Source organism: Papaver somniferum, chromosome 1 (assembly GCF_003573695.1).
Source record: "Papaver somniferum cultivar HN1 chromosome 1, ASM357369v1, whole genome shotgun sequence".
Lineage (NCBI taxonomy): Eukaryota > Viridiplantae > Streptophyta > Magnoliopsida > Ranunculales > Papaveraceae > Papaver > Papaver somniferum.
The window spans coordinates 66,582,586-66,606,256 of NC_039358.1; the positions used below are offsets into that span (position 1 = coordinate 66,582,586).

At 37.6% G+C, this 23,671-nt stretch overlaps 1 protein-coding gene across 6 annotated transcripts; it reads left to right on the top strand.

Annotated features, from left to right (window-relative positions):
- The first annotated feature begins 14,309 nt into the window (after nucleotides 1-14,309).
- LOC113289779 lies at nucleotides 14,310-19,434 on the top strand. Of its 6 annotated transcripts, none has more exons than XM_026539169.1 (4): nucleotides 14,310-14,556; nucleotides 15,564-15,618; nucleotides 16,531-18,191; nucleotides 18,284-19,434. In XM_026539169.1, the coding sequence occupies exons 3-4, from the start codon at nucleotides 17,781-17,783 to the stop codon at nucleotides 18,968-18,970; spliced, it is 1,098 nt and encodes a 365-aa protein (XP_026394954.1). In that variant the 5' UTR covers nucleotides 14,310-14,556; nucleotides 15,564-15,618; nucleotides 16,531-17,780; the 3' UTR covers nucleotides 18,971-19,434. The 6 variants fall into 5 exon arrangements, 1 of the variants encoding a protein (XP_026394954.1); XR_003331106.1 differs by having other exon boundaries at nucleotides 16,534-18,191; XR_003331111.1 differs by lacking the exon at nucleotides 14,310-14,556 and adding an exon at nucleotides 15,385-15,468.
- Nucleotides 19,435-23,671: the final 4,237 nt, after the last annotated feature.

Sequence of the window (23,671 nt, forward strand, 5' to 3'; positions counted from 1 at the left end):
TTCTTCCCTAAGTACAATTTATAGCGCACAAGCAACCATTAGAAGGGTGGAATGGGAAGGGAGGACCGTTATGCATGAATTTGAGAAGATAGTTTTGGATCACAACTACACGTGTATCATTAAAAGAGGACCGGAAAACAAACCCCTTCATATATTCATTGCGCATCCTTTGCTTTCACAATTGGCTCATACATGTTGTGGTGTTCTTATGATGGATTGCACCCACAATACAAACAAATACAACATGCCGTTGTTAAACACCGTAGGGCAAACATCGGACAAGGTATCATTCACATTGGCTTGGTGTTTAATGGAAAACGAGAGGGATCACAATTATCATTGGGCATTACGACAATTGAAATTATCATTCCCGAAAAATCAATTTCCGAGGGTCATCATAACCGAGAAAGATGACGCACTAATGAATGCTATATCTGACGTATTTCCGGATGCACAAAATTTCCTATGTACATATCATATAGGTCAAAATGTGATAAAACATTGTCATGCTTTGTTTGAACCCTCTAAGGCGGATATTAATAAGAGAATGGTTGCTCAACTAGAGGAAGATGTTCGCAAGAAGAAGCTATCACGCGAAGAAGAAGAAGATGAAAGAGGAAAGATTAAAGAGCGAGTGGACAAAGAACACGATGAAAATCATAAAAGGTGGTTGGAATTTCTAAAGGATTGGGAGAAAGTTTATTGGTCTCTTACCGAGGATATATATGAAAATAGATTGAACATGTTTATTGCCAAATATATCGAAGTGTATCCAAGTGTCGTCTCATATTGTCGGGATAAATTGTTGGATAAGTTCAAGGAAAAATTTGTCTGTGCGTGGACAAATCGGTATAGACACTATGGGAATGAAGCAACTAGTATTGCGGAGTCCGCTCATGGGAGATTTAAATATCTCATCCAGTCCGGCCAAGGAAACGTGGTTATGGTCACCGAGGCAATGAAGCAATACTTTAAGGCTGATATCGATAGGATCAAGAAGGCCTTTGAGAAAAGCTCAATGGAAAGGATGACATCACATTTTCGATATGGTAATTTGCTCCAAGGAATAGAATTCAACGTCTCGCATTGGGCAATAAAACATATGATTAGAGAAATGGAAAAAGAGATAAACTACGACAAACCGGGTGATGTGTGTATTTGTCCCGACATGTCTTCATTGGGGATTTCGTGTCGTCATATGCTTGTGAAGTATAAAGAAGTTATACCTATTGAGGTTTTTGATCCGTTTTGGAAGCAATTATCTTTCTACCCTCCCCCTTCGGAAACTCCCGGACAATCACGATGGCATACAAAGGAGGCCAAGGAATTTTATGAAGCTTACTCACGTGGCAACTCGGCTAGCCGATAAGTATTATTGATCCAACTAAGGCTAATTACACGCCCATGGATAGTACAAAGTGAAGAGCCAAGAAAGGGAGATCCGCCCGGTAGACCACAAACTAAAACGACTAGGAGAAAACAAAGGAAAGAATTGAAAGCAATGAGTCAACGCGAATGTGAAGACGGGGCAAGTAAGAAACGAGACCCAACTGGATGTGAGCTTTCAGAAGCAAGGTTCGCGGAAGCGCCGGTTCCAAAGAAAAGGGGTAGGCCGAGGAAGGAACCGCCATCAAGTCAACAACAAACGGGGAATTCCGTATCCACACCACAAGCCGATAAAGTGTCGGTTCCAAAGAAAAGGGGTAGGCCGACGAAGGTACCCGCATCAATGGAACAAGAACAACAAGCCGAGGAAGCGGATGCCACGTATAGAGTCGAGGTTCTAAAGAAAAGGGGTAGGCCGAGGAAGGTACCAACAATGATTGAACAAGGGGAACATTCTGAAGTCACACCCATAGTTGAAGGGGCGGATTTGCATATCAAAAATGAAAGGCCGAATAAGGAACCTACATCAAGTCAAGTACATCAAGCTAAAAATTCCGAAGCCACACCAAAGATAAGTGATGGCAAATGTAAGCGACCGATGCCTAGTCATCAACAACACGATGGTGATGTCGTCTCTTTTAAAAAGCGAAGGGGTGGGCCAAGGAATTACGGACTCCCATCATATACTGAAGACGTTGGAAATGTAGAGATTGCAGAGGATGGATTGGATATACTTAAGCTAAAAGTAGGTTATATGAAGATGTTTAAGGATTCCCAAACATGTAAGACTTATAGACATTACCATACCAAAATAGAGTCCTACGTACTGCAACTTCCCGAGGTTATTCGCGAGTATATTGTATATACAGATGATGTCGATGGAGATGAAAATTGTGTCTATCATGTCGTAACCGAACAATTAGGAATCTTTGAGACGGCGATTAGTAAAGGGATGACACCATGCAGATATGCTAGAAAGAGGATGGCCGAACAACTTATGAAAAAGAAGAGTTTTTATGAACAATTGGTAGATGATGAGGAAGGGTTTGATAGTTTGCATGCTCAGGTGTTAGGACCAGAGCACGAGAGGAAGTTCCTTTCTACTGAATATTGGATGAAAATGCCGGTTTGTGGGCATCTTGTGGCGAATACATTTAACTGTGTTGTTCATTATTTTTCCCCCACCAAACAAACAACATATACGCCAAAGTGGCAAAAGTGCGAAGGATCTCTTAAGAAGAGAAGAGTTGTCTTGGCGTTCGTGAATGGGAATCATTTCATTATTCTGAAGCTAAATAAAAATTGTCCATTGTCACCGGTTTGTCCATTGACTAAAAACAAGGATATAGTCCCCAATCACTCGGAGGAATTGATGAAATTGTATGAGGAGAACCACCAATTGTGGGATGCGTTGAAGCTATCAATTAACCCGGAGAAGGGAGGAATTTCTTTTCATAAATTAGAAAGTGATGAAGAGTAATTTGGAAATGTGTGGTTCACTACTATGCAACCTTTTGTTTTTTTGGAAGTTTGAATTGTAATCATTAAACCATATTCTATGGACATGCCGGCATGATTTAGTTCAAACTTTACAATGTCGGGAATTGATCCCGTCTTAGAAAGTCTTTTTTTCTTTTATGCCGGAAAGGCACCATAAGTACACAGAGATATCAGGTTTAGTGCCGGCATTGAAATTAACTTCCTAATAATGCCGGAACTATAAACAAATCACTTATGTGTGAGGAAAAGAAAGAGTACCGGTATTGTTTGTAAAAGCGAATCCATGCCGGAATTTTAAATTCCTTTGGTCCGGAAAAGAAATCATTATACCGGCATTGTTGTTACGATTTCGACCGCGCCGGTTCCGAAAAAAACATAAAAATTACAATGTTTGACATAGATTAACCAATATAATATGTTCTAAGACAAAAACAAATGAAATCAACATCTCCAAAGTTTAGCAAGACACACAAAATAACATAAGCAAAGATGGATTGTTTAACAAACCATATGTAAAGTTAAGATGTTCCAACCGAAAACAAATGAAACAAAGATGTTCAAAGTTTAGCAAGACACACAAACAAACATAAACCGGCAGTATATTGTTCAAAGACATAACTAATACTATAAAAGAAACATTAACAAACATCTTAGATCACTCGGTCCTTGGCTTCTTGTGAACCCTCTTCTTCGTTTTCTTCCACAAGTCCTTTGCATTTGGATCTTCAATTTTTTCTGTCTTTTCCTCAACTGTCTTCATTTCTGCCGGGGTCAACACCTCTCCTTTCTTGTTCTTGCATTTAAACCAGTTTCCCAATTTTCCTAGCCGCGAAGGCTGTTGTCATATTTTTCCATTAGTATGTTAACTTTTGTAAGTTTATAGATATACATTCAAATAATAGGAAGTGAACCAGAATTACGTTCCAACAACGTGAGGGTTTTTTGAAGTACGGGTACAGTAACTTTTTCAGGAGTTGTGGAGGGAGGTTCTGCTTGTGGAGGCACTGTTTCGGTGGCCAGGCGTACAATATAAGGATGGGAGTACCTCGAATGACCTCTGAGGAAGCTTGGTTCCGACTCATAACCGTTTTCCGCCAATTCCCAACCAACCCTCTCCAGCACTAGTTGTTGTTCTTCCCTTTCATTCCAATGTACAAGTAGAGGAGTTGGTTTGTAAACTACCAGCATATGATGTTCATCTGATAGACATTGAGGAAAGTCATGAGAGAATTTGGCATCAGATTTACCCGTAAGTTTTTTTCTGTTTGTACCCAAGTTGGCGCGTCACACGGCGAGGGTTATGCATAACAAAGCCTTTTGGATGAAAAAATGGTCCGTTGTAAAATGCTACATTATCATGCCTTGCAAAGTGAACTCCTCTTTCGTTCCTATATGGGTCAAACACAACATCTTCGATAGCAATAGAGTCCAAAGCCTCTCTCGTGGCGAGTAACTGAGTTCTAGTATTGGGCTTCGGTTTATTGTCGAAAAAGTATTTCTTAGCTACAGGATCCCGTGGGTCCAAACCACGAGTTGACGACTCCAAATATTTGTACTCCTTAAACAATTTTGGGAAGTGTTCATAATCCCACACCTACGCCAATGAAAGATCGTTCCAATGAAATGTATAAGAAAAGAACTAATTGGAAAACAAAATAACTAGTTCACGTTACCTGTAATACAGTGAAATTCCCATTAAATTGACAGGCAATCGCCTTAGAAGGTCTACGCATCTTCGCCAAAAAATGTGCCAAGAAAGAAGTGCCCCATGAATACTCATGAACCTCCTCCAAGGGATCCAAGTATTTTAAGTGTTTCATATGCACCCTGTTACCATTAGAGTCAGGAAATATTGCGATGCCCAAGAGGAACAACAGATAAGCAGCGACAGTTTGCTGAATTTGTTCGGCATTCAATTCCTTTCCCATCGTATTCCCAAACAAATCTATGAGCTTGGCGACTTTAATAGTCTTTGTCATGGTATTCTTTGACAGGAACATATTTTCTTTTGACGTTGCCTCGTCCCAACCATACAACTTTTTAGTCAGCTCATAGATCTTGGATCATTCTAGGGTCTTACCGTCATCTTCTTTCTTAACGGATTTTCCAAGGATCTCTAGACCTAATATTCTTTGGACATCTTCAGGGATAATGGTCATCTCGCCAAAAGGAAAATGCATGGTATCAGTTGAAGCAAAAAACCTCTTCCAGAAGCAATTCGCCATCACTTGATCAGTGGCCACATAGTTTTCTACCGCGGGATACAACCCAGATGCTCTTACTGCCGCTTGAACTTCCCACACTCCCTTTCCAAATCCCATGTATCCATTTGTTGATAGCGGAAAACACGAAAGGCTTTCTTGTGGTCCTATAAAAACACACCAAACAAACTTCAATTCACCTGATCATATACAAACAATATAACAACAAGATGCAAACGTCTTACATAAGTTGGTGTGTCCTTTTCCTTTTTCTCACCGGCTTCAACTTCAGGTTGTCCTAAGCCATGTGAGGATGAGCCACCTGCTGGATCAGGAAGTACAAATTTCTCCCACTCAGCATCATCGCTGCTTGTGTCTCCCTCCGACAGAAATCATGACCTTACCATGTTCCGGATCATCTCGACTACGTCGAGGCCAAGAAGACTTAGGTTTTCCTTCATCAACAACTTTTCCCTTTCCTTTCTTCAATTTTGCAGCTTTGGACCTACGTACAAAATGAGATTTAAAAAAAAAAGGAAATCAAAACCGGCATGGCCGATGAACATAACGATTCAGCCGGCACACGTTCCGGCATTGTGGTGTAAAGGAATTCTATGCCGGTTTAAAGGTACCGGCATTCTATGTAAATAAAATCCTATCCCGGTAATACGGGAATTATCAACAGAGATTTAACAAAATAAGGTAATCAAAACTGGCATGGCCGGTGAACATATCGATACTGCCGGCATATGTATCGGCATTCTAGTCTAAAGAAATTCCATTCCGGTTACGCGGTAACGACATTGTATGTAATTAAAATCCCATGCCGATAATATGAGAATTGTCTACATAGATTTAACAAAATAAGGTAACCAAAACCGGCATGGATAGTGAACATTACGATACTGCCGGTAGGAGTGCCAGCATTGAAACTTAGAGGGTTTCTATGCCGGTATTCTAATAACTTGCATGCAATAAAAGGGGGATACAAGACATACAAACCGACATTGTATTGTAATTTAATTGTACGTCGAAACTAAATTGGAATTTCAAATCACTAAATTCAATTTCAAAATCACTAAATTCATTTCAAATTCACTAAACTGCAAATTCAAATTTCCTTTTACCTAGTACAAACAATAGTCATGCAAGTTTTAATTTCTATTTTTTATATTATGAAATAAACCCTAAGAATGATTCAATAAACATAGACATCACTTACCTCATCATCTCTGTTATTTCCTCATCATCATCTTGTTCAATAGATGCTTCTGATTTCGATTTACCACCAGGAATAGGATTTGGTTTTTCAGGAGGTTTGCGAGGACCCATTCTTCTTTGGGTTTGAATAATTGAATGAATTTGGTTCAGATGATGAAACCAAATAATGAAGTTTAGTGGTTTTGGAAGTTTTTTTGGAATTGCGAAGTGAAAACAAAGAAATAGAAAGATGGAACCGTTTCCATTCTATAACCGTCAATTTTATGTAATTATGGAGTTTGTAACCATCACATAAATGGAATGAGGGAGTTTGTAACGGTTACAATGGGGATAATTGGTGCGACAGTTACAATGGAGAAGAATAAGGAGTTAGAATTAGTTGTTATGTTTTTTAAACGTTTTCAATTAATGACGGTTGAAAGGTAACAAACCTTCATAATTCTGGCGTTATCGAACTTTCATAATCTATGCTATAGTCTGACGAATTTAACTGAATTTATGTATACTGTGCCGGCATTGATTTGTTATTAATAATCTATGCCGGTAGTGATTCTCGATTCATTATTAACGCACCACCAAAAGGTTTAATCAAGCAAACTGACCTAAATTGGCCTTCGTATTAATACTAAGGAAATAAACTAAAAAACATTAAACACATAAACAACGTTCCACATAAAATGAAAGGTCTTAAGTTAATTGCAACTAACATTATTTCTTGTAAAGAGATTCAACAAACAAAGCGGCTTCGAAATACCTAAAAGGCTCTTTTCTCCACTTGGTGTATGCTTCCTGAGCTTGCCACCTATTCTCTCTGTATCTTGCGAGGAACTCGTTGTATTTGCGACATAATTTTATGAGGGAAATTGTCCGATTCGCTACAAACTCATCCCCGTAATCCATTTTGCGTTTCTTGCACTTACCGTCATATAACCTCGACATATAAGGACCATCCGTAACAAGACCCCAAAAAAGGTTTGAAAGGCGGTGATCTTCCGACAAATCCGATACTATGAAGAAATTCTTAATCCATTCGGTTTCTTCCTCAACATACGCTTCTATCTTCACTTGTTTTACACGTTCGATTATCTCTTTAGTTTCTTTGCGATATTTTGCTTGTATTATTGCCTCTTCTTCTTCTCTTTTCCTTCTAAGTATCTCTTCTTCCATTGCGGCAATTGACTTGGTGGTTTGCTCCTTCCTTCTAAGTTTTTCTAGTATAATGGAAATTGAGTTGGTGGTGGATGATGATTGATTTCCTATCGGAGTGTATTATTTGTTCTTCTTAAGTTTTTCTTTTTCCATGGCAATGATGAAGTCGGTAGTTGGTGATTGATTTGCCATCAGAGATATGTGTTGGAGCTCACCTATTTTTTTTTGAGGTATCAAGTGCAATGGGTGTATCCATTCCTTTAAATAGATGAGGGTACACAACGGCTCTTTTCCACTTTATCATTCCGGCATTATCAGTAACTTAGATCCCACGCCGGAAATGGTCTTTACTGGTTTATGGTTTAAAAAAATAGCCGTTATGCATTGAATGTTCCATTCCGGCAGTGTACGGAAGATGTTCGACCATGCCGCTAGTTATTACCGGCACTGTAATGTATATAATTTCAAAGCCGGAACATGGTTTATTGCACACAAAATTTTGACACTAAATTCCGGCATAGGATAATATATAGTATCTATGCCGGAAACCTAACGGTATTGAGTTATGTTAACAAAGTAATCCCGAAATATAATTTTTTTCAAATGTAATCCTTGTCGCAGGAAGCACGAATGCACTTAAAGATGGACCCACAAAACCTTACCAAAAACTACCCTAAAAACCTAACCAAATACCGCTAAACCTATCAATCTTCTTAGGAAGAATCTGTCTCCGATTCACCTAGCTGGTGGTACTCTGTGACTTTGCATATAATGTGGTTCACGTTGGCATCAAACATGAATGCTTCTTCCTTTTCCTGTAAGTAACGCTTTCACGGCTTCATGCTACAAAAACAACACAAAAACTTAGTTTGTTACATAAAAATTGAAAAAGAGTGGATTGTGTCGAATTAATCATAAAGATACTTACAAGTTGTTGAGGGAACAATCTATTGCGGGTAGCGTGCTCGATCAGGTGTTTCATTTTTAGATACTCAACCACCGCATTTAAGATGATGTCGTGTCGTTGCTCGATTTGTTGAGCAGTTCTTCCTTTCGGGTTACCGTAATCGTGAATAAATTTGTTAAAAATCTTCAACCACATGGAATCCCGCGTGATGTTATCTATAGTTGAAGGAAGAAATTCGGCGTACCATGCTTGGGTGATTGCTAAATCTTCCTCGGAGTAGAACGATGCCATTTGTTGTATGTGGGATTAGGTACTATACTAAGCTATTTATAGATGATTATTCTAGGGTTTAGGGTTTCTAAGTTAAGAGGCTCAAGGAGATATATAAGAACACACGAGTTTTGGGCTTTTGGATCCAAGTATTAGCTCTCTTTATATAGTGAAAAACCTCAACGACTAGTTTTTTTGAAATCGCCCAAAATCCGGCATTGAAGTAAACGTGACATAGGATGTCGGCACCCGGTTCCGGTATAGTTTACCGTTAGATATTAATCCCGGTACAAGTGAATTTCTTCACAGAGAAATATGCAACAATTACCGGCATGGTTGAACATCATGGTTCAGCGCCGGCACGTTGTACCGGCATTGAATATATAATTGCGACCATACCGGTATTTGTGAATTTAAAAAAAAAACGATTAGTTTTTTGAAAAATAAGACCGTTGGAGATTCATTTCTATATAATACCCCCCATTCCTTTGGAAAAATATACACAAAGCACCCACCAAATAACAAAAATACTTCTCTCAAGAAAGCAAGCACCAAAAAATAGATCAATCTAGCACGGTTAAAGCTTCACAACCGATGGGAGATTCATCATCAAGCTCTATTTGCAAAGTAAGTAGATTGAACATTACTAACAATACATGGACAGTTAAAATCTTCACTACTATGACGCATAACTAATATAATCTTCTCTTACAGAATCATCATTGCAGGTGTCAAATTTGCAAGTCACCTTCTCATCTAGCCATGGACTGTCCTTTTATTTATTCAAAGTGTAGAAGCTGTGATGGGACAAGCCGGTTTTGGATTGCAAAAACTGATGATGCTGAAAATGGAAGAATGTTTCTAAGGTGTTTGAATCACCCAAAGTGCGATGAGTTTCAATGGTTTGACAAAGATGTTGAACTAGCAGAATCAAGAGAAAACCACAAGGGCCAATGCAAGCCTATCGATGGGTGTGATGGGTGTTATATGAAGGGAAAGGAATATGTTGAAAGAGAAGAAGAACCAATGAATATGGTCCTTGACACCGAGATTCCAGACGATGTCTTCGAAGATATTCGTGAAAGGCTCAAAGGTTCCGCAATTGTTGAAAAGGGATGGGTTACTAAATAGGAGATCATCTTAAACCAAAAGTGCTCCATTACCATGTTTTAGTATGTTTTAATTTCAAGTTTGAAATCTAATGTAATAGATTATGTAGGAAATAAATAAATGGAGCATTCGTAACCTAACAGTACCGGCATAGTATAGTTAACACATACAATGTCGGAATTCTGCAAAACTATGCAAGAGTAAGAAAATCATAATTCCGGCATCGATTCAATAAATATGTTAATGTCGAAACTACCCATAATGTCCACAAAAACTTGGTTATTTTCTTCGATTGTGCCCGGCATAGTTTAAGAGAAACTATTCCGTGCCGGTTCTGGTGACGGCATAGAATTACATCAAGTTTTATTGCCGGAAACAAAACCGGTGTCGTGGAACTTAAACTTTTGAATGCCGGAACTACCCATAATCTACACAGAAACTTGGTCATTTTCATCCATTGTGCCCGGCATGGTTTTGGAGAAAATTGTTCCATGTCGGTACAAATGTCGGCATGGAATTTAAATTTATTTTATTACCGAAAACAATACCGGTGCTATGGAACTTAAACATATGAATGCCGGCGCTTCTCGTGTAAAGAAAACTTACAAAGACAACATTTTACTAGAAATCTAAACATGTTCATCATAAACCAAACAACTGAATCGTGCTTAAATGTTCTTCATCAAGGTATCATAAACCAAAAGTAAACCAAACAACTAAAGAGTTCAACCAAAAACAAGTTAGAAATTGTTCAAAACATAATAACCACCATCCAAACAACGAAACACAACTATAGAGTTCATCACTTGGTCTTTTGCTTCTTGCCAACGGGAGCCTTCCTCGTTTCCCAAAACAAAGCTCTTGCACTTGGGTATTCAATTTTATCAAGCTTGTCCACGACTTCCTTCATTTATTCAATGGATATCACATCTCCTTCGTCGTACTTGCAACCTAACAGCTTCCTCAACTTGCGAAGCCGACGCCGCTAGTTTCATACATACAACACATAATTAGTATATATATGTTGATATAAAATTATGTGTAAATTAAACGACTAAGCAACTAACAATACTTACTAGCAATCCAACGGTCTTATTAAGTTGGGCCATCGTAGGTGGTGCCTCTGTAGGAGTTGGAACGGGAGGGTTTTTCTTGGGTGGAACTTCGACGTCGTCCGGGCGCACAACAAAAGGATGTGACCATTCCAAGTAATTATCAATGTAGGAGGGATCGGCTTCATCACCGTTGTTCACAAGCTCCCAATTAGTAGCATCTACCAAACGACGTGGTTCCATATCCCTCCAATGTGTTGGTTTTGGAATTGGATCATACTCTACCCTCAACCTTGTGGAACTTGACATGGACACAGTAAGATCAAGCAGATACCTTTCAGTAGAGGCTGTCATGAAGCGGGGTATTTGCTTATATCCAAGTTGCCGCATCACACGTCGAGGGTCAGCCATAACGTATCCCTTTGGGTGGAACAAAGGCCCATTGTAAAATGCAACGTTATAGAACCTCAAATATTGGCGGTATTCTCTAGCCTCCCTGTAAGGGTCGAACACAACATCTTTGGTAGTCATTGCGTCCAGAGCCAATCTCATATCTGTCAGTCGACGATTGTTACCGGGCTTCGGATGGATGTTAAACTGGTATCTCTTGGCTCTAGGCTCCTCGAGGTCATCAATGGGTATAATCTTCAAGAAGGGGTTTCCCTTGAACAATGTTGGGAAATGTTCATAATCCCACACCTATACAAATGTGAAATGATACATATAAAAATCAGTAAATTTTGTTTCTAAGTTCATCATAAGGGTACATGTGAACAATATAAATAAGAACATAAGTTTAAAAACAAAATTACCTGGAGTAAAGTGAAATTCCCGAAAAATTGGTTTGTAACCGCCTTAGAGGCCCTTATCATCTCCGTCATCAAATGTTCCATTACCACGGCGCCCCAAGAATAGCTAAAGACCTCTTCCAACGGATCCAAGTATTGAAGGTAGTTTGCACTAACCCTGTTGCAAGTAGTGTCAGGGAACACCCTAGTGCCCAAGATAAATAACATGTACGCATCGGCTATATAACGAATTTGTGCGGGTCCCACCCATCCTTGTATTTTCTCTGCGTCGTGTCTTCAAACTTCTTCTTAAGCAGCGTCAGCTTGATGGTTTTTGTCCTACTAGTCTTAGATACATAAAAGCTTTCCACAGAAGTTTTGTAGTCCCAACCAAACAACTTGTTAGTAAGAGCGTGCAATTTCGACCATTCTAGCTCCAGACAATGATCTCCTTCTGCAATTGATTTGTCGGTAACACTCAAGCCTAGAATGTTCTAAGCATCATCAGGGATCAAGGTCATCTCGCCAAACAGGAAGTGCATGGTATCTGTTTCACCGTGATACCTTTCGACGAAGCAATTGACTGTCACAATATCTGGCTTCACATAATTTTCAACCAAAGGATATAGACCATAATCCTTTACTAATTTGGACCTCTTCACATTCCTTAGACAAATCCCAATGAGACCCGACTTGGTTTCGGCAAACACGCACAACCTTCTTATGATCCTACAATTCGGAGATAATACGTTAAGAGGTTTTATATAAATACAAAATAATACATATGCACGAGATATAAATTCTTACATAGGTTTGATAGATAGTACGAGCCCAAGAGTCCTTGTAGCCAAATAGATGCCCCATATCATAAGAAGCTGCACCCCAAATTCTACCACGATTAAGGTCAGGTATCATGTCATCAATATGAGGAAGGTGTGAACCTTTAACTTTTACTTTGCATGTGCCCTTGCCTTGTGTCGGTTGTTGACTTGGCCCAACTTGTTCCACTACTGCTTGGATTTGGGTTTCTAATTGACTTGGATCAATCTCATTATCTTCCTCCTCACTTTCCTCTTCATCTTGTTCATCTTCATCCTCAACTGCTCCGGTAGGTTCGCGTATTGCGAGTTTACTACAGTCACGGCCACTCTCCCAAACTTCACCTCATGTAGATGCCCCCAAACGCTTGTTGCGACCTTGTTCTTTCCCTCTAGGAGGCAGAGATTAAGGAGTTCCAAGACCGTCCTTCCTTCTTTTCTTAATGTCATCATCTTTAATTTTTCGTTTGTTAGCTTCCTTTGCTTTAGCCATATTTCAAAAGAAGCACGAAATAAATATAAGACAACAAACTTTCATTTCTAATACCGGCATAGATACACCACATAACGGCATAGAATCATCACTACCGGAATACCTTAACAAAGTATCGACCATGCCGTGACCAAAACCGGCATAGTAAATTCAAACCATTAGATGTCGGGAATCATTTCCGGCACAGAAAAATAATTGTCGTGGATGCCGGTAATGTCTAAGAAGTTCCTGGATACGAAAACATCTTTGCCGGCACAAACGTAAAATTGAAACACATGCCGTAACAAGTTACCGACATGGAATCTAACCTAAATTCTAAGCCGGTACCCATAAGAAAATCTTAGGGTTCTCTGTTTATTAGAAGCTCAATACCGGCATGGTATTCAACCTAATTTTAGCGCCGTAACAGGGTTCCGGAGTGGTCTTCATCCTAAATTGAATGTCGAAACACGGTTCCGGTGTGGTCTTCATCCTAAATTGAATGCCGTTACATTGTTCCGGTGTGGTATTCATACTAAATTGAATGCCAGAAGCTACCAAAACTCAACTGTTTCAGTTAGGGTTTGCGATTTTGACCTAAACCCATAGCTACAAACCGATTGAAACACTAATTGAACGGTTTTAAATGACTTACCTTCTCACATAAGCCATATTTTTGAGTATTTGATCGTCTGATAACTCTTGTTCTTCGTGTTCTTGCTCTTGAGCAGCAATCCTATTTTCTTGTTTTTGTTGAGCAATCGATTATGATTTCGATTGGGCATCTGATTTCTTTCATGGAGGCATTCTTATGGGTTGGTTTTAATCGACGAAGAAATTTTTGATTGAACGATTAATCGTAGAGTATATGAAGAACAATGAAGAAGAAGAGAGGAAGATGGAAGAAGAAAAAAATTCAAAACCTAACCCTAACACACGAGTATGCCGGTACTCAAATGGGGGATAACTGATTTTGTATTTGGTTTTGATTTTAAGTTTTTTATTTTGTGGGAAGGGTATAACAGTCTTTTCATAATATTTTTTAATTAACCAAAGGGTGTTTTAGTATTTTCGCCCAAAAACACCCCTTAGCAGACACCTTTGGTTGGGGGAAGTAATTCATATCCCCGATTAGTTTTGATATCCCAATTGCGCGTTCATTTTAAAGGAGTTAAAAAGCTAAAATTCTCAAAAGATCAAACACCACATGAAAGAAACATTTAGGTAAAAACTAAAAGGATTAGAACATGAAGAAACGGGAGAAATTTGAGAAAAAAGATCAGAGAATTGAGAAAAAAAGATAAGAAAAAGAAGACTGAGTCGACTCAGTATTTTCGCCCGATTTGCAGATTAGAAACTAAAAGGACTTTTTTTCTCTCTCTTCTAGTAGGATAAAGTTAGTTCGATGTGACCAAGGGCAAGAACATAACTGAAATCCTCATGACCTCTTTCCCCGGGAAGATTTTCATTTCCATTCATGCGCGCCCGGGAAAATCAAAATTATTTTCAAAATTTGATATTATCCCGGCATCACAAAATTCTCCCGCCTTCTTTTCCCTCCATATCCCCCTGTTGGTTATAAAACCGATCGATGGAATCGCCTCATTGGACCATGAATCATTATTCTGATGAGACTAGAGAGGAAAAAAATCAAAAAAGAAGAGAAGGGACGAATTGATTAGGTATGATTTTTGTACGTCTTTTTCTTTACCGAGATTATATTTCGAATAATTTGTGTTTTCATACTTTGTAGTTTTCCGCTGAACAAATAAATCTATGATGGTGAGTTTAATTTTCGTGTTTTCATACTTTGTAGTTTTTTGCTGAACAAATTAATCTGTGATGGTGAGTTTAATTTGTTTGATGAAATGCCAAAGGAAAAATATCAATATCGCCGATAACCAACTCTAGAATCTTGAATCAATTGTTCTAGCTCATAACTCTATTACTGGTGTTTGCATAATCTGGGTACACGTTTATATGCCGTGTGACTGCGGGTGCTATGGGTTAAAACACCATCCTGTATGAATTTTTATTTCCTTTCATTTGAACTTGAATTCTGCATGATGCCGTACTTTCAACTCGGAAAGTTAGGTGTTTATTCAGTCTTTCTGGATTGATTTTCACTTTCATTTTATTGGAATACAATTTTCGGGATATTAATCCAAACTTTAGTTTAGTTAGTTGCGCCTGCTGCTGGTACTCCTTAATTCAGTTTCATTTTTTAATCCTAAAAATGTGAAAAGCCCTAAACCGCTAAACCCTTGGTTAATAAACCTCTTTGTAAATAAACGTATACAATTTGGTTGGATCTCAGGAGGGGTATAGTTTGAGTTGTGGGTAAGACTGATTTTTAGGTTTTCTTAATGAATTTGTTAGCTAAGTTGATTAATTTGGGTTAGAAAGAAACATGATTTCTTCAGTTGATTAACTTGGGTTAGTGTTAACAGAACAAATTGAAATGATCGAAATTGTGAACTATGATGTAGTTATCTTTCTCATTAAGGATGCAGATGTGATGGAAACTGGTCGCAATTGTAGTTTGAACATTTTCTTGAACTTCATATCGGTTGGAACTGTAACTGGCTAAATGAGTATGTCATATAATTTTTCTACAGGTGATATTATTTTTCGAATAACACCTTAGAGGAATCATGTAATGTAACATAATATCATTTTCTATTCACAGAAGCAAAGTCCTGCCAAACATGCACAAGTTCAAGTGATTACCAAATCTTAATAAGGTATGTTCCACAGATTACATATGGTTACTTGGATTATGTTGCAGTCGTTGTAGTATCGTTCTATCATGGTTAGATATGAATGAGACCTTCATTGACAGAGATAAGAATTTTGTTTTCATCTTATGTACTTGTCAAGTTTCAACTAATCATTCATTGAACCATCTCCAGGATTAAAATGAGGTCTACTACTATGTGTTCAACTGAGTTATCTAAGACAGTTAGACTTTTTCAGTATAGTCCAAGGTGACATGTTGCTTATTGATTGTTGTCGAACATAAAAGTCACCTACTCGATTAGTTACATGAACAAGGTTGTGTAGAAAAATATGAAATTTCGTAGGAGTAGGAAAATTAATAAAGGTGTTAATGATCATCCCGCATAAGTGTAATTACAAGAGATAGACTGATCAACCTAGACACCTGTAAGAACAGCAACTAGATGAAAAACTAGGAAACAGGAACAAAGATTGATCAAACAAAAACTTTTGTACCTTTACCTTCAAGGTTATTTTACCCTAGGTGTTGTATTCCTTTGACACCTTGCTTCCCACTGAAGTCCATTCTAGAAGAAATCTCCCTCCACTATATGTATTACCAACTGACACACTTTTATAGACTGGAAGATCTTTTCTAAGATTGGGAGTAATTTTATCCTAGACAGACCTAGGTATCGGGTCTTTTGATGGTCTCATACCTGAAAATGGACCATTGAAAAGTTGTGATCTTCATTAGTACAATTATGCCAATTTTTAAGCTTTGCAGAATTTTATGGTCATTTATGTGTATAAAACCAGGTCGATTTCGCAAAAAGAAACACTTAATTTACCTGCCTCGGAATAATATGTTGAGCAAGCATGTGTTATAGTATCAGCAGTTGGCCTTTTTACTTACATCACAACTCTGCCACTTTCAGCAGGAGTAGGAGCAACACGAGAGCTAGAAGAAGAATCGAGAAATGCCGAGAATCCACATCTGTTGAAATCGGAAGTAAATTTGCATAGAGATGCTCACTTGTATGGAGAACAGTCTCCCCTCAGAACTTAGCATAGAAATTCTTTCCCGCTTACCCGCTGATTCAGTCTTGCAGTGCAGACAAGTGTGCAAAACGTGGCGACACCTACTGCGTCATCCTTCCTTTGCTCATAAGCACCTACATCAATTATTACAGAATGATGGTAATAGTAACTCAAGTCATTCTTCTCTTATTGCTTCCAAGGTTCGTTCTGGTTTCCTTTTCGTCTTTAAATTTACACGGGAATCAGGCTGGCAACTTTACTATGGAGAGTATGATGATCAGCCTAGTAAGAAACTTAGAAGGATTAACCAGCCTCCCACGAATTATCAGACATTGGTTGGATCATGTAACGGGTTGATTTGCTATTCTAAAGGCGGTTATGGACCTAATGATCATTGGGATTATGATCATGAACCTACCTATATTTGCAATCCAATCACCGGTGAATATGTGAGTTTGCCAGGGCTGAGACCTTGGGGGATAGATTGTACGAAAAAGTTACAGTCTATGGTGTGTGGTTTTGGTTACCATAGTTCTAGTAACAAGTACAAAATTGTTAGAATCTACTATCTTCAGAATCAACCCTTAGGGCAGGTCCAGGTATATACACTTGGTAGTGGCATTGGTTGGAGAGACTTGGGAGAAACTGCTTACTCATTGCGATACACTTGGCAGAAAAGTTCTGATGACCGTTCTTCATTTGCTGCGTTTGCAAATGGAGCCCTTCATTGGCTTGACTTGGAACAGAAGATTGTGTCCTTTGATTTGTCCGATGAGAAGTTCTACTTGCTCCCACCACCACCTTTTGTCCGTGCTGCAAATGTGCGGAACTGTTTTAAACTTCAGGTTTTGGGAGGGTGCTTGTGTTTTATTCATCAAAAGCGAAGTGAACTCCTAGACATATGGTTCTTAAGGAAGAAAGGAGGACACAGTAGTTCCGCCGTGAATGAGCAGGATTACAGTTCATTAAACTGGATTAAGGAGTTCAGCATACCAAAAAGTGATGCAGTGCCATTTGCCCTTACAAATAGTGGTCATGTCCTACTTCACTACAACTCTGGTGTCTTCTGCTATGATCCAGAAACTAGTGCAGTCTCGGAAAGTCTTATAGGAACGACTTCTATCATGTACTGCATGTAGTTCCTCACATGAACAGCTTGGTTTCTCTGCAAGGTCTTCCAGAAGTTTGGTGGCCCAGAAAAAGATACGATGTTAATCCAGCACCAAAGGAAATCTTTATAAAACCACAGAGAAAAGATGATGGAAAGATTGGTGTTAATCCAAGCCTTACTATGGCTCAAAATTTGGACAAGCAGCCAGTATCTCCAACACGGGCTATTGGTAGCAATCTCGACAAGTCTATTCTTATGCCAGTTGCGGTGGAGGCGTCTCACACGAGCAAAGCTGCAGATGATTCGAGAAAGAGGGAAGAAAAGTCACTGAAGTGCAAGTCACATTGTTCTGACGGACCTGAGAAGCTAGATCATTCGCCCCAAGAGTTGTACTGTTCAGATGAAAACAGTCCCCTCAGCCATTGTCCAAGGCGCCCTATTCGTGAGGTATATACACACACACTTATGTTACATTTCATTTCCCTTGTTTATCATTTAGCTTTATTTACTGTCCATGTTGTCTTTGTCTGATCTTCAAGGGAAGAAGTGGTGTTGATGGTACACATAAGATTGTTGCGGATGTGGAGATATTTTCAGATCATCATGGGGATATTGGGGGAACTCATGGAGAAGTGGGGGCCACATCACCTCTCAGGCGTGCGGCTAAACGACATACGGCTGGTTCAGACATGAGTGACCAGGGAAGTGAGAAGAAGGCATGCTCTGAATCTGGCAGACCCCATGGTCAAGACGTCGGGCAACCCCGAGAAAGAGGCAGGGGTAGTTCACTTATATCCCCCTTAGGGCCCTCTGATAAAGGGAAGGTCTATTGTCCACTTCCTCAGTATACTGCTCCTCAACTATGTCCACCAAGTTTTCTTATGGTAGCTGGATTTCCCGTACTACCTAAGTATAAAGACTTGTATACTCGAGTGGTTGCCTCCAAAGGGCACATGGCCTCCGACACAAAGGTTAAATCGATGAACATACAAGCCACTATGGTCACCGAACTTTTGGAGACGATTCAGCAAATGAGCGAACTCTCTAGTCGTGATGTTACCTCCACCAACTTACAACAATGGCGTGCATCAGTTGATACCGCTTCCGCTATGGACTTTCACGTGTCATGGTTGGATGATCAGCTTCACCTTCTTGAGTCTAAAATTCGTGATGTTGAAGAACTAAAGGCGACGAGGCGTGGTCTGGAAGCAGAAGTCAAGAGGTAGTGAGAATAAGATCTTTTTACTTCGCTCCAAGATGGAAGAGGCGAGACGTGCATACGAGGCCGCTAAGGTAGAAAAAGCTGAATTGAATGTGAAGGTGGCTACAGTGAAAGCTAGCCTTGCTTCATTTGAAGCAGATAGTCAAGTGACTTCCTCTTTGTCAAATTCGGCACTTGGTTCATGTTTAGGACTTTAGGTATCCCTCATTGATTGATTCTCTCTGGTTTTACCATATGTTTCTGTTGAAATTTGCTTAATTGGTTAGGTTTCTAAGATTTAGTTGGTCTCACAGAAGCTTGTGATACAGTACTTCTGTTTGGAGGCGTTTGAGGGGGTACATTGTGATATTTTATTTATTTCTCCTTTTTTGAGTTTCTTTTTTTATATGTATATTTTGGTTATTATTTTACGTAAGGAAAATGTCTATTCAAACATAATTTTAGATATTACTTTAATAAAATGCATGCTTCAGGAAAAAAAAAAAAGATATTACTTGTTGAGGAGGGATCCCCTCATACTTTTATTATCACACTATCTCACACGTTCGATGTTATCTTTGCGAATAAAAACCTAACCATTACGTATTTGAAGCTAATATTTTGGGGATATGTTATTATTACATATCTCTAAGTTTTTACCAAAAATGAACACATTCCGAGACGTATAAGCCATCATATACTACTTTGAAAATGAGTCGTTGAAAATCAACGGATTTCTGACTGTCGAAATTAAGACCTGTAGATTGTGAGGTTTTATATTTCAGATTGTGCTCATTTTTGGTAGGCATATAGAACTTGGTAAGAGGAAAAAATCCTCAAAATATTAGCTTCAAATCCGTTACAGTTTGGTTTTTATTCACAAAAATGACGTCGAACGTGTGAGATAGTGTAATAATAAAAGTGTGAAGGGAAACCTAAAAGTGTGATAATAAAAAATCCTCCTGCTTGTTAACTTAATTGGTCCATTACAACAAAAGGTTATCTCATCTCATTAAATTAGATTTTATTATGTTTTAATTTAATTTAAATCTAATAAAGGTAAATTGTAGTGTATTCAATATTTACCTTGCCTGTAATTTGCTAACTGATATGGTAACTTCAATTTTGATAATTGGCAAAACTTATAGATCAATCTGAATCATATATCATGAATCAGCTATTCAATCAAGCAATGAATAATAAATTTTCATTGGTATTATGTTTAATACGTTTTTCTAAATTATGATTGTGGAAATTACTTTAAGAACATCAAGGAATAATCATTTAGGAATAAATAATGATCAAAATACATTGATATAGGATCAAGTTGATTTCATGATGGGTACTTTGACTATTAATCTCTCCTTCCGATCAATGTAAATCGGGCAGCAAAAGGCTTCTAAATGATCAACGACAGACCAAAACTAGACTTAAAACCCAGTTATTAAAGAAAAATTAAGAACTAGAAAAAGCTTGTCTAAGTGTGGTGGTGTGATGCTTGAACCGTATGCAATTTTTAGTGCTAATGACCAACTTGGGAATCTCTGCAAATATTGAACACGATAATCTATGCCAAGATGTTAGTTATGAAAACTAGATCGCGTGATGTCACAGCATTTAGCTTCTTCTTCCCAAAACTAGTTACCTACTGTATTTTCTTATTTGAAAACACTATAATTTTGGAGACAAATAAATATACTTTCGTTTTTCGGATTTAAATTAAATTAAAAGATAATAAAAATCTGAATTAATAAAATGAGATAACCTTTTGTTAAAATGGACCAATCACATTAGATTATTACGTGCACACTCGTTAAAGGAGTGTGCACAAAATTGGACTCAAAAAATGTCTACAAATATGAAGTTTGATGATTTTGATGGTCAAACCGGTTGATCCTTAAAAAGGAAACCTAATATAGGAGCTTCACATTTAAATAAAGGGGCTTCACATGGATTCTTAGTGACCAAAATGTTAGTTATGAGGTGTCATGATGCAATAGAAAATGCCTAAGTTATCCTCCATCTAAAATCAAAACCTAATTTTAATTCAAAAATCTACTCCTTTTTCTTTTTCTGAACTTCATGTCCTTCGTCAACCGTAAATCGTACATTTGATATGTTGTCTTTTTATTAAGTCCACACTCAATTAAGGAGAAAAAACTATTTCTCTGTATTTGTTACGCTTAACAAATTAGGAAATCCCAACCGTAAACATATTGTTGCGGTTAACAAATTATGAAATCGTAACTGTAAATGTATGAATAAGTATGAATTGAACATCAAATTATGGTTAGGTCTTTAACCGTAATGCTTTACGGTTGGGTTCGATTTTAGAAATCATGACCGTAAAAAATTCTAGAACTACATTATTTTTCAAGTGGCTTGGGATTTAAAGAATGAACCATAACTGATTTACGGTTGAGATTGTTTTCTTCATACCTAACGGTAAAAATTTCTGAGTACACAAATTTTGCTTTTACGGTTAGGATCGAGCTTACAAACTTAACCGTAATAATAGCTTTATATCGTCACACTTATTTCTCTGAGTAGTTATCTACTCTGACTAAAATTGAATCTACATTAAACAAGCTATCTTAAAAGTCGGATTAGTCTATTAAAACTACCTCAAAAATGTGTTTAGTTACAAAATCTTGTTTAAATTTAAAAGATTCTTGATAAGGATTGTTTGCCTTGTGCATGTAATTTTTGTTGATGTGGTCGGTCACAGCAAAACACAAATGAAAATATATTTTGCGTTTTGATCTTTGAGATTTTATCACCTGACAAATTAACAATGAAATATATTTTCTTCAATTGAATTGTATTAATAAGATAGAGATAAATTTGTCCCAAAATCATGGCCATTGGATATGTTTTCATATATAGTCCTTAAACAGGTTAGAGGATTTTGAGTACAAATTTTAAGTAGCAATGTTCCCTATACGAAATTATAATTTATGGTTAATTTAAAAAATATCGGCCCAACCGTGAGTTTAGTTTCTAACCGTAATTGTATATTCTCAACTGTAAAAACTAAAAACCAAGCCATAGAATTATTTACGTCTTGAAGCATATGCACCAAACCTAACTGTAACTGGGTATTTTTGGCCCAATTTTACCTAGTCACAGTTAGGAGTTCATCATCACCTATCCATAAATTTATCTTATTGAAACATAAAAAGTTTGATATTTTTACGTTACTTTCATCAATTTGAGATATAAAAAGGAAATTGATTAGGTGAATTGAAATCTAGAGTTTTAGTTCGAAGAAAATATCAAAAAATTTCTTTGTTTTTTCCTACTTTTTTTCATACCAAAATACTACACTTAATCTGATTTTTTTATCATTAATTATACAAAAAAAAACTTATCTAATCATTAGCTAATGAGATTACTAACACTAATTAAAAAAAGGGTTATTTAGTCATTATGAAAATATTTTAGATATGGGGTTTTTGAAATTAATAGCAGGTGACCTATTTTTATCCTATTAATGAAGCCCCTCTATTGGAATGTGTAAAAAACACATTATCTCTCCATGTACGACTGTAACGACTCACTCTCTCTCCCTCTCCCCTGATTTTTCTCCTGGCCGGCTTTTTTTCTGCCCGTTATCTTTGTTTGTTAGTCTCTCAACGGCTAGTTTTTACCGGATTCTCGTCGGTTTCTCTCCGGATTCTCTCAATCCTCTCTTGTTCTTTGCATATGCGTTCTTCATGAATACCTATATCTTCATCCATATATCTTCGACTTAATTTGTCACTGAAATCACAATCTAATCGTTTTTTTTTATCCTTCGTTCAATCCCATGGAAATTAATCAGGAATATCATCACAGTAAACACAATCACAAAGCAATTATCATAATCACTACAGGTTTGTAAACAAGAAATTACATCACAATTGAAAGTCTATGAAAATCACAAAGAAGAACCATCACTGTAGCCGTAACTGCCTCAACACCTTTACAAGAATTTTCAATGGAAAAGTGGAAGATCACAAATACCTTTACAACGAACTACCTATCCCAAATCATGTAAAGACCACCCGGAACACCCAATTTGAAAGTCTTAAAACAAAGGCACCCATAAAGTTTTTCACCACTACTTCACTAATCTCATCAGCAACATGTTTGCTCAACCACAAAGCCATCCTAAAACCCTCAGAAAATCCCAATATTCTAGCCATTCCTTCACCTGATAATCCTGTTTTTCTCAACAAGTTCTTTACAGTGATCTGCTCTACTATGGTTATCTCAAAACTTTCACTCCCACTAATGGCTCTAGTACTATTCTTACCCAGGAGCATTCTCTACCAGCATCCCTGCCACTGTTGGTTTTCAAACATGATGCTTTCTCTTGGAAACAAACCATCAGGTATACTAAGGTAATTCTTGACGTTAATGGTGGTGGTGGTGGAAAAAATAGTGGTAGTGGGATGAATTACTTAGTTACCCTTGGTTTATTTTTTTATTTAATATTAGTTTATAAATTTATTTTTCTTTTATTTTTAAAATTTTTTGAAATTAAAATAAATATTCTAGGCTAAATTTTTGTTGGGTCGGCACATGAAAGAAGATGAACCGTTGAGGACTATAAAGAAACCAAGATCATTCTTAAAGTTAGATACCAAACCAAGATAAAGAGCGGTTATAATTGAAAAAATTATTTTGCATAAAAAGATGCCTCAGAGGGCTTTATTAGAAAATAAAAGAGCAAACGTTTACA

Coding starts and splice junctions, on each gene's coding strand:
- LOC113289779 (XM_026539169.1), top strand. CDS start 17,781: ATGAACAGCTTGGTTTCTCTGCAAGGTCTTCCAGAAGTTTGGTGGCCC. Junction 18,192..18,283: donor CAAGGCGCCCTATTCGTGAG/GTATATACACAC, acceptor CTGATCTTCAAG/GGAAGAAGTGGTGTTGATGG.